Source organism: Cicer arietinum, chromosome 4, assembly GCF_000331145.2.
Source record: "Cicer arietinum cultivar CDC Frontier isolate Library 1 chromosome 4, Cicar.CDCFrontier_v2.0, whole genome shotgun sequence".
NCBI classification, from domain to species: Eukaryota; Viridiplantae; Streptophyta; class Magnoliopsida; order Fabales; family Fabaceae; genus Cicer; species Cicer arietinum.
Genome location: NC_021163.2, coordinates 33433677 through 33446009, shown reverse-complemented (window position 1 = coordinate 33446009; position 12333 = coordinate 33433677). Strand labels below are relative to the sequence as shown.

At 28.8% G+C, this 12333-nt stretch overlaps 1 protein-coding gene across 1 annotated transcript in view; it reads right to left on the bottom strand.

Annotated features, from left to right (window-relative positions):
- The window catches only part of LOC101506088 (transcription initiation factor IIB-like), a 5785-nt gene extending 2301 nt beyond the window's left edge, over nucleotides 1–3484 (bottom strand). Inside the window, exons 1-3 of the mRNA XM_004516674.4 lie at nucleotides 3033–3484; nucleotides 2102–2126; nucleotides 53–182 (exon numbers count right to left, since the gene is read on the bottom strand). Coding sequence (XP_004516731.1) covers nucleotides 53–182; nucleotides 2102–2126; nucleotides 3033–3385 — 508 coding nt within the window. The 5' untranslated portion in view covers nucleotides 3386–3484. The remainder of the gene's footprint in view (nucleotides 1–52; nucleotides 183–2101; nucleotides 2127–3032) is intronic.
- Between the last annotated feature and the right edge of the window lie 8849 nt (nucleotides 3485–12333).

Sequence of the window (12333 nt, the reverse complement as noted above, 5' to 3'; positions counted from 1 at the left end):
GGGAAAGATAAACTGGGAAGCATCCAGATGTTAAAAGAATCATGGGATGTACCCTTTACAGTTCGTGGTTTGTCTTCTTGTCGGCAAGCGATGTAGAGACAAGCTGCTAATAAGGCATCTTGATTTCTTCCTCTACTAGACTTTTGGTCTTCAACCCTCTTATATATCTCGTTTGCTCGATCCTTCAAATCAACCACAAAAGCAACATAAGAATACAAAAATACTCATTTTACAGAACTAAAGTACACCTGTTCACATATGTACTCATTTTACAGAACTAAGAGTACACCTGTTGCACAATTCACATCTGTTTTTATGCATTTTTTTTAAGTACACCTGTTTTTAAAATTAATACTTAACTAAGAGTCACAAAGCTATAACGCCCATGCCTGTTTTAAGGCTTTCAAGGAAGAAAATGAACACAGAAATGCTTTTGTATCTTGCAATGAGAACATATTGTACACAGAAATTATTATTATTATGCAACAAATGATTTTGTATGAAAAGAAACATATGAAGGAGTAGTTCAGTAATATATCGGTTGACATAGTCAATACAATATAATTTGCAATCTAAAGGTCCAGAAGGCTTTATTATCTTGAGGCAAGACTCAAGAGATGCCCAAAAGCACTAACTCACTGAATGAAGGTGGTAAGACTATAAAAAATGAGAACATTTTGTCATAGAAATTAACTATTCACGAATCAAAAATAACATTCAAAGTAAAACAAATTTGAATTTCAATACAAAATTAGTCCCTATAGTTTTTACACATTTGAGTTTGGTTTACTATATTTCATTCTTTAGGGGTGGAGGAGGATGATTGATCCCTTTATTTCGACATTTGGATTTTAGTTGCTAATTATTTAGGTCTTAGTCACTATTTTCTATGAAGTGGTTTCAATAGATCCCACTCATAAATTAATTTATTGATACCAAATGGTAGAAAAACATAGGAACCCATATCATAAAAGAACCCAATAAAGAGGAAAATAAAAGGAACCAATCCTGTATTAACACCTCTAATATAAGATGTTCATTTTACAAAATTAACATAAGCTAAAGCACCCTTAAAGACCAAGTAGTTATTCTTTAGCAATCTAAGTATTTTATCTCTTTCAGTATCAAAGTTAGCATGTTGCAAGATTGTGCTTTTGGGGCTTTTCATAGTTATCAATAAGATGCTAAAAGTATGGCTATTCCAAACCAAAAAGACATGTCAAAAGCACCAGTGGGATCAGCTTCAATGAAGCATCAACTAGAGGTGCTGACCCCGTTTGATACGTTGCCTAAGAACAATGACTACACTACAAATTAATTTCTCTAGGGGATTTCAGTGAGGTCAAATGATACAAACCACATTAGGAGTAACAACACAGCATTCTTATCGAACAACAATGTAGCCCAATAGCAAAAATTCAACAAAAATCTATACAAATAGTTCGATAATACAATTTCAAAGATATAAAAAAAATTCTTCATTTAACTTTTGGCTTCCAAGTTAAGGCAATGGCAATCATCATATATATGCAGGCAGGCAAAACTTGTTCTGTAATTAAACCATGATACTACTGAAATGAGGAATGTTAATCAAGGTCCTTATAAACAGTGCCGTAAGTAGTTGGTTGTGGTTATACCATAATTGCCTTCAAACACTTACAAAGTTGCGTCACAAACAACTTGTGGAAAAATAAGTTCATTGTGCATGAACTTCTCCACCCACCAGACAAATTTGGAATGTTATTTTTTTGAATATAATGCAATTAGAGTAAGAAAAAAATTGAGATTCCAAAAAGAGCACATAAAGTAAGTGAACTAGATCCAGTGTTGTTAAATAGCGGGGATATATCAACACTATAGCGTCGCATAATTTGAACAAATTCCTATTTTTCGGCGATAAGCTATTTAGTATAAAATGTTGCCAAATAGCAGCCATAGCGTTGCTATAGCATTGTTGCGTAGAAGAATTTGAACCAACCGCTACTTTTGTGATCTGCTATTGACAACACTAATTAAAAAATTAGCCATTCCATGAAACTTGTCGTGTAATAATACTGAAGAGAGAAACAGAAGCTGTCCTGAATGAGAATATATGTGATACCTTGATGGTGCCAACAAGTCCTAACCTGAAAATTTATCAACAACATCAGTTAATTCCCCAATTGTCTCATTCAATAAGAAGAATAAGCACAATCAATTCTCAAAAAAAAAAAAAAATTTAATGCAAGTAAAAACCTTCAAAGTTTTGCTATGATGACATGATATACTTACAAAGCATAAAAAATATAAAGGTTGCAATTGAAAAAATCAATAAAACACCACAAAGATTGGTTATATTGACCATTCTAGTAGCAAGTGCTAAGATTTATCATCCCAGATATATTCAACTTTTCTCCATCGTTAATTACCAAGTAAATGGTCAATTTAGCCCTAAAATTGTAAGGACAGACAATTAGGTCTCTAAATCTAACGAAATCTGAAAATGATTCTTAAAATTAAATATCCTCAATCACATAAGTCCATCACCAGAGAAACTAATATGATCGAGAATTTTCAATTTCATGACTCATGTTGTGATTTCGTTACATTTAAAACCAGAATATCTAATCCTCAATCTCAAAACTAAATTTCTTGCCGCATACCAAAAGCGTGCGAGTACAAACAATATTTTCAATTTCACAACTAAATAGCCTACCACATACCACAAACACACGGGCGTGCACACAAACACAAAATATATTTTCAATTTCAGAACTAAATGGCTTGCCACATATCACAAACACACGTGCGCACACAAACAAAAACAGTATTTTCAATTTCAGAACTAAATAGCTTGTCACATAACACAATATTCATTTATATAAGAGCTACTAATGATCCTAGCAAAAATAAAAATTTTAGGACACAAATCCAGAGATACCATTCACTGTAAACATTGATAGAATCAGTTTTTCCACAAAAACTCCTCAACAAGAAGCAAAAAACCAAAACACTAGAATTTTTTTTCTTCAAAACCCTAGGTGGTGACGGACCTATCAGACATAGTAGCGATGGTTTTAAAAGCGAGGATAAGTCCTCGATCGGGATTAGAGCCACGATTCTGCCAACGACCGAGAGAAGATGAAAGGAACTCGCCGGAAGAGCCGTTAGGTTTAGCGATAACGGTGGAGAGGCCACCGTCAGTTAAGAGAGGATTAGAGGGACCTCCAACACGAACGGGATCGTTATCGTTGGATTCGTTGGCAAAAGTACGCCACTCGGAGGTTTCGTCGATGGAGTGGGATTCGAGTACGAGACCGCACTCTGAACATACTGTGTCGCCCGCTGAGTGATCGAATACCACCTCTGTTTCTCGCTTACAATCGCTGCAAAACGCGTCCGACATGTTCTTCAATTTAGAGAGAAGGAAAGAGAGAGAAAGAGAGAGAATGGTATTTGAGGAGATTGGAATGATGTTACTGTACTGAAATAATACTTCAGTTATTAATTAATTATGGTTGAGTTTTGCTTGACTTGTTTAGGACAGTCATGCGAATTTGGTTGATTGAGTTGGACATTAATAGAGTATGGAGGGATTATGATTCTATGTTGTGATTGTGTCACACACTTTTAGATTTGATTCAGTTTGACGGTTGAGATCATTTTATACTGTAAAAATCGACTGTACAATTAAATTTTGTTTAAAATCAACGATCGAGATACGTTATAAGGTGAAACTGTATGTACTTAAAACTGTACGAAATTGCAATCGGAGTTTGAAAAAATGCATTTGTTGAAATGTGGTGAAATGGGACATCAACCATGCAAATAAGAGGAGATTGGAGCAAGTTGCAAAAATTTAATTGAGACTTCTTAGGAGTAATTTGTGATTTATGTGAAGTCGGTTCATATTTTTTTAAACTAAAAATATTAAACTGAAGAATTTTAATTTTTGTCTTATTTAAGAATTATTGTAGAGTATTTTAGCATTGAATTGGATAAAATTTAAGTGCAGTTGTCTTTATGACTGAAGTGATGTATTTAAGTGATAAAGAAAATTTTTGTCAGAAAATTTAAATGAAACTATACTGTATTTTGGAAACTAAGTAAATTTTATCCGCTATTTAATTTTCAAACAAATCCAACTTTGACAAAAATTTAAATATGACTTATTTTATTTATTTGTGATCAGTGTGTAGTAGAGTTATATTTTCATCAAAATATTTGTGTGTGAATTGTCGTTTGGAGAAAATTTATCAACAATATATTAACGTTAACAAGCCAAATTACATTGTCTTTACCACTTTAAACTATAAAAGGAAGAGGATAAAGAAAGCCTTGATCAATATAAAAGGAATGAACTTAAAAAACAAAAAAGAAGGGCAAAAGACGAAACTAGTCTTTGTATTGAAGCGAAGTTGCAAAAGAAAAAGCCAAAAACCTCTCTCCCCTTACTCCATCAATTTTCCCTCACTTTTCAATTTCTCAAGTTGCTTACTTGGTGTTTTGGTTGAGAGAGTTTTTTGGGAATGTGTGAAGAATTTTTCATTTTTTCTACTCATTTAACTCTTGTTTTTTATGTCCAAACTTATGTTTATACTGACCAAATTTTATTTAAGTTGATGTCCAAGTTTTGTTTAAGTTTTATTTAACATTCAAGTTTTTGGTTTAAGTGAAACATTAAATTTGTTGATCTTTATATTTATGCTCAAGTTTTATTCTACTTCAAACTTTAGTTTGCTGTTATGATACCATGTTGTTGCTATATTATGGTTACTTTGTTGTCGGTGATAAAGAACAAAGTGGAGAAAAAAAATGAACCTACTACCTTATTCATGAGTGATATTAAAAAGTTCGAATCTTTTAGTAAGGTTAATAAAACCTTCATGATTAAGTTTATAAATTATAGAGTTAAGAAAATATGTCATCGTTTGCAATTGAATGTATGACTTTCTAATAATATTTATTATCTCAATTAAAAACAAAAAAAAATAATTACTATGTCAATTATAGTATAGTGTTATAACAAATATACAAATCGACTACTACAAGTCTCATAATAAATCAATAATGATTAAAGAAGTCTAAACATAAAATATTAAGTTAACAATATTTATATCTATATATATATTAATAAAAAATGTTAGTTTTAAGGCAAGGGTATATTTGTCATTTAACTAAAGTATTTAACTTAATCAAATCTTTCGATTAGTAGAAATCATGTCATAATTCTTTCTTTATTTTTTTTTTAATTTGTTAATTATATTTTAAATTTTTTGTGATTATTTAATTTTTTTTAATAAAAATTCTTTTGGAAGTTGCTCTACTATGATAAATGCATGTATTATTCAATAAACCATTGCAATTACTACGCCGTCATTTTCCATGTGGTACTTTCTTGGAAAAACGTAAGTCATATCCACCATGTAAACAACATTTTATTATTTTTTGAGTAAAAAGAAAATCATTTTTTCATGGGTAGTTTTGTTTTTATTGACTAGTGTAAATGAGAGTGCTATTTTAACAATAAATTATTTCTACTTCATTTATCTGTATTTCTTTTTTCATAATTTATGCTATCATACAAAGGGTGCTCGCAATACGATTTCAATCAACAAATCACATGTGGTACGATTTGTATAGTAAATTAAAAAATTTCTAATATACTAATAACGCTTTAATTTAGATCCTTTTCCATATTAAAATTAAAAATATAAAAAATTTACACCCATATTAATAATAATAAAAACATTGTCAAAAATTGATGCACCTAGTGCGGAACACAGAAAAATCGTGGCTCGAGTTATTCATATTTTTCGTATTGAGATTTTTTTTTTTGACCCCCATCGAGATTCTTCTCATTTCTCTATTTTATGGCCATTAATATACTGTTAGTTTGGAAGAATAAAGAGAAATCTAGATAGGAGAGAGATGAAGGCGAAAAAAATGTTTTTTTTTTTCAAATAAAAATATATTTTGATTTTTAAATAGTTTTTTCGACACAAAAATTTGTTTCATAATTAAAGGAGAGATTAACATTATAACTTTTGTCGGCTCCTTTATCTACCAATTTGTTCAATCCCACAATCAAATTTTACGTGGAAGTATCACAAAAATTGATTTCTCATTTTTAAGCACATTCCTTGTATACCTCTATTATTTTTTTTCCGACTGAAATGTTAGTTCGCTCACATTTTTTTATTTTTTATATATAATATAATGAGTGTGTTTATCTGAGTTTAAATGAAATTAATTTTTATTTTAAATAATTTAAAGATATTTAGGAAAATAATTTTTTAATTTTTATTTGTTTATTATTATAAAAATAATTTTTTTCAAAAACAATGATTATTTTTAATCTAATATATAATTTTGTAAAAATAGTTTTTTTTAAACTATAAGATTAACATAAAGTAAATAAAAATATCTTCAATAATTGAATTATTTTTATGACATTCTTCAAATTGAGACACTAATCCTTCAAAAGATAGTTGTTCATATAGTTTGTAAAGAGCAAATTCAATAGACAACAGCGACAGGAGAAGTTGAGTTCGTCGGAAAAAAAAAATATAGTTAAACGCAATTTTAGATTTTTTAAAAGAGTAAATATATGATAAATCACTATTTATTAACTTTTTATTTTTAATCAAAAACTGATTGTTTTAACAAAATGCATTTTCAAAAAATCTAAAACCAATTCAAACAATAAAAAATGATTTTTAGTTTAAAAAGAAAATTCATAAAAGGATCTGAAATAAATGCACTAAATATAACAATATATCATCTATAAAAAATTTGTCATTTGTCATCTAATAAAGTTTCCTTTCTCAATACTCTTCTTAAAATGAAAACTATCAACAAATTAATTATTAAAAAGTTATTTATTTAAAAAAGATCAATTATTGTGCTAAAACAAAATCAATTATTAGAATGATTTTTGTTTATAATTTATTTTATTTTTTAATTCATTACATCCTAATAATTATTCAGCACACAATGTAATTAATTTTTTGAATTTTTTTGGTCTCTCTCCCCTTTTATTGGCTTCATATATTGCATGTGGATATATTAGATGCAAATTTGTTTATATTTTATGAGTTTTCTTCTTCTCTTTTTTTATGCTTTTGCATATCTGTTAGTTTGTGTTTTTAATTTTTATTTCTTTACTTTTTTTTGTTTGTGTGTTTATCTTGGTTGTTATTCTGTTCTTGAAGGAAGATTGAAGATAACTCTTCTTTTTTTCTTTTTTTAAGTATTGAAGATTCTTCCTATTGAGTTGTATTTTAGTGTAAACATATAGTTTCAATTCTATTTTGTTTTATGTTTCTGGTTCCCTCTTTCTCTATACAACAAATAGTGCATATATGTTTTCATTTTCATTTCCACATTCTTCTCAAAGGATATATATAAAATGTATAAGGGGAAAGTAAAATAAAGTAAATTATAAACAGAATGGGTATTTCAATATAAATAAATATTGATATCAATATCTAAATGAAAACTTCAAAATATTTTTGTTAATAATAAAAACCTTATAAATATGATTATTTTTCATCGAAACATACTAATATCTAGATCAAAATCTTCGCTGGTAAAAAAATTCTAAAATCTATTACTTAATGAGAACTTTTTACAAAACTTTATTAAAAGCAAATTTGCTTAAAATATTATCTATATATATATATATTAATAATTCACACTAATTAATATATATATATATATATATATATATATATATATATATATATATATATATATAAATATGGAAATTTGTTGACTTTAGAAGTAAGTCTGACACAAGTTATTCTGCTTAATAATTCAACATAAACGAAAATTTCATTAATCGAACTTTTGATTATTGACATAATATATTAATAATCAAGCAAACAAAATTTTATATAAGTCAAAAATTAATAGCTATATAATCTAACCATCGATATTCACCAATATTTTTCTAAAGTTTATTATAAGTTCATTTAAAATTATTTAATGAAGTATCAAATAGTTTTGAAATTTTATAAAAATTTGTAAACTTGATATACTAAATAAGAACTTTTAATTTGACGGTTAGATTTATATTGAATTATTCGGCAAAGAAACTTACCTCATACTTAATCGTGTAGTCAATGTATTGAATGTGCAAACACGAGAAGATGGTTGAATTGTGTTTCCCAAAGTTGATAACTTTTTGATAATTTATAAATAAATAAAAAACTAGTTCGGTTTTGGTAACTTACTTGGAGTATAAGTAATCGGATTCAGAGATAGCAAGCAATTAAAACATAAATAATTTAACACATAAATTTATCCTGATTCACCGCTAACTTGACTTCATCCAGTCCCCTCATTCAGAAGACTTTAATCCACTAATTCAAATATCTTGAATTACAGAGCACTTGATCCTCCAAGTCAATCTTCCCAAACAGTCTGACAACTCCAGACTTTAAGGAACTAACCACCTTAACCCTACAAGTCAAATCTTCTGCTAACAACCCCAAATTGAAGAAGGAACTAAATCACTACCGATTGGATACAAAATATTGAAACTTTAAGTGTTTCCTTCTAACAAAGCTGATAATAATAATAACTCTCACACTCTAGAAAAAAATACTTAGAGGATATTTCTCATTGAACAAGTGTTTCTCTCTTTGAACTCTAAGACTACTCTTTTCTGTTTTTCGATGATTTTCTTCTTCAGTCTTCAATATCTATTTATAGTTAAAATTTGGGCTTCAATTTAGTCCTTATTTATTTCTGAATTGTATTTTGTTTTGTTGCGTTTGTAAATTATTCAAATTGATTATATTCCTATTTTCTTTAGATTGAGATTGTAAATTCTTTATATTGATTATGTTTGTATTTTGTTCCGACTACGTTTGTAAATTCTTCAGATTGATTTTGTTTATATTTTGTTGTAGATAAAGCTTGATCAAATCTTCTTCAAATCTTGACCATATCTTCTTTCATTCTCTTTGAAAACAAATATATTGTTCTCATAAAATAGTTTTGTTATCATCAAAACTCTAAGTATAAAATCAATTTGGTTCCAACAGTCTCCCCATTTTTGATGATGATAAAACTTGTATTTTTTATAATAACTTTTCTTTACATTTCTTTTATTCCCCCTAACTCAGGGTTCCCCCTAAGTCTAAATATTATTTTCTCCCCACTTTATCAAATATCTTTTTCCTCCTTTTGTCATCAAACAAAAAGACTCGAAAGTGAGAGTTTTTTTTTTTCATTTTTTTTCTTCGTTTTTTCTTTTTTGAATAACATGAATATAACATATTATTAGAAAATATAAAAATTAATGTAAAGCTAAACTATTTAGAAGTTATCACAACATCAGTAGGTATGAAGGTAAGGTTTAGGTTTTTCTTGATGAAGCAAAATCTATCCTCAAATAGTGGTTTGGTGAATATGTCAGCCTATTGGTGTTGAGTGTCTACAAACTGAACGTTTAGTACATATTTTTGAATAAAATCCCTAATGAAGTGGTGTTTGATCTCCTTGTGTTTAGCTCTAGAATTTAAGATAAGGTTTTTGGTTAGACAGATGGCTGAAGTGTTATCACAATAGATAGGAATGTTGGATTTTAGGATTTTGTAGTCTTCAAGTTAATGCTTCATCCAAAGTGGTTGAGAACTCTAGTCAGCTGCTGAAATGTACTCAACCTCTGTTTTTAACATTGCAATGGTGTTTTGTATCTTACTTGACCAAGATATTAAGTTGTCACCTAGAAAGGTGCAATTGCCACTAGTGCTCTTTCTCTCTGTAACACCTAGTCATTTTATTTTATTTTTATATTTTACCTTGTTAGGAGTAGAAATAATTGTTGATGATATTATTTTAAATAATAATAATAATAATAATAATAATAATAATAATAATAATAATAATAATAATAATAAAGCATCATTCGTCAACTGTTCAAAATAAATTTCATGGCTTAAAATGTCATGTTCCCCATTGTCGGCTTAACGTTCCCACTCATGGGTTAATGTTCTCCACTTTTCCCACTTAATATCACGTTATCCATAAAAATGAATAAAACAAAACGGATGCCTTCCATCTGGGATATAGAGGAAAAGGTTTAGGAGAGAAGGAGAGGGAGACCATTTTGATAGAAAAGGCAACCACCAAAAGAGAAAAGAGATGAGTAACTCTATTCCCGAATTTGTTAAATCAGTATTCGAAAAACATCAATTGCGCATTCGTTAACCGTTGGATCGGGCTGATTTTTGGACAGAAGGTTCGCAACATTCAAATCCATGTTTTCAACGGTCAGATCGGCGAGACAACGTTCAGAGAGGGAGAAATCGTGCTCGCACAACAGCAAGTGTGAAATGAGTGAGACAAGACACTACGCGAAAAACTGCATTTTACAGCGCTTTTTTTTAATCCATTTACAGCGCTTTTTCAAAAACAAAAGCGCTGTGGAATCGAGCGCTGTAAAGTATAAAACATCGCTTTTAAAAAAGCGCTATAAAACATGTAAATATAACGCGCGCTTGTTATGCACATTTTACAACGCTTTTTCAAAAAAGCGCTGTAAAATGCACACCCATTATATGAGTTATGGGTCTGCTTTTTAGAGCACTTTTTAACAAAAGCGCTGTAAAATGCACACCCATTATATAAAATTATGTGCATTTTACAGCGCTTTTTTCGAGAAAGCACTGTAAAACGTACACCTATTTTATGAATTATGGGTCTGCATTTTACAGCGCTTTTGTATGTACATTTTACAATGCTTTTTTAAGAAAGCGCTGTAAAATGTACACCATTATAGCGCTTTACAACAACATTTTACAGCGCTTTTTAAAAAAAACGCTGTAAAATGCGTTTTTTTTTAAACGCTGTAAATTAAATATTTGAAATGAAAAGCGCTTTTTAGCTTTTTATGGTATTTTTTTTAGAAAGCGATGTCTTTTATCTTTTTATCCAAAATTATTTTGATCCAAAATCAGTTCACAATCAGTGCACACAACAACAAAACATATTCAAATACCATAAGCAGTTCACACAATCAGTAGAACAGAAAACAGAACTCTGTAACTTAATTAACATATATGTAACTCTGTAACTCTGTAATTTACAACCTAATTAACTACATTCAGATACATATATATAACCTAATTTACAGCCTAATTAACTACATTCAGATACATATATATAACCTAATTTACAGCCTAATTAACTACATTCAGATACATATATATAACCTAATTTACAACCAAATTAACTACATTCAGATACATATATATAACCTAATTTACAACCAAATTAACTACATTCAGATACATATATATAACCTAATTTACAACCAAATTAACTACATTCAGATACATATATATAACCTAATTTACAACCAAATTAACTACATTCAGATACATATATATAACCTAATTTACAACCAAATTAACTACATTCAGATACATATATATAACCTAATTTACAACCAAATTAACTACATTCAGATACATATATATAACCTAATTTACAACCAAATTAACTACATTCAGATACATATATATAACCTAATTTACAACCAAATTAACTACATTCAGATACATATATATAACCTAATTTACAACCAAATTAACTACATTCAGATACATATATATAACCTAATTTACAACCAAATTAACTACATTCAGAATGAATAAATGTGATTATTATAGCATTAACAAACACATTATTTATATACATACGTAATAAATAAATGAATATTACTTACGTGTCGAACATAGTCTTTATTTTGGAGTGATTGTTGTAATTGTCATGCACGAGATCCAAATAGTATATAACTTCAGAGACCGCATTGATTGCAAATAGCACCCAATATGCCCTACAACAACAAAAAATTGGTTAAGCAATTTATCATCAATTAAAAAAGATAAAATTACGTACCCTGAATTATATGGTGCGACGGACAATTTATCATTTTCTATATTTCCTAAAAACATATCTACAATGTATTTCTTTACATTGTCTGGATCGAGTTTCCACATCGACATCTTATGCGGAGACAAGAATGAGTATTTATTTGACAAAATATGATGAGACATGCATCGCTTCAGCTACGAGAGTGACTCCACTATTTTGCATAGTGGTCTGATCATCTTGTTCTTTAATAAAAAATGTTTAGCCGTTAATAACATAACCAATGTAAGAAAAGACATGTAAGCTCGGACCATTTGCTAGCCACCTCAATCTATTTGAAATTGATCCGGGGTCTATATCAAATTTTGACTTTATGTGATTTTTTAACCATGTTATAAAACTTCGATTGTGCTCTCGAGTTATCCAATTTTAATTCCTATTCATGTTCAAACGAGATAACTGATCCAT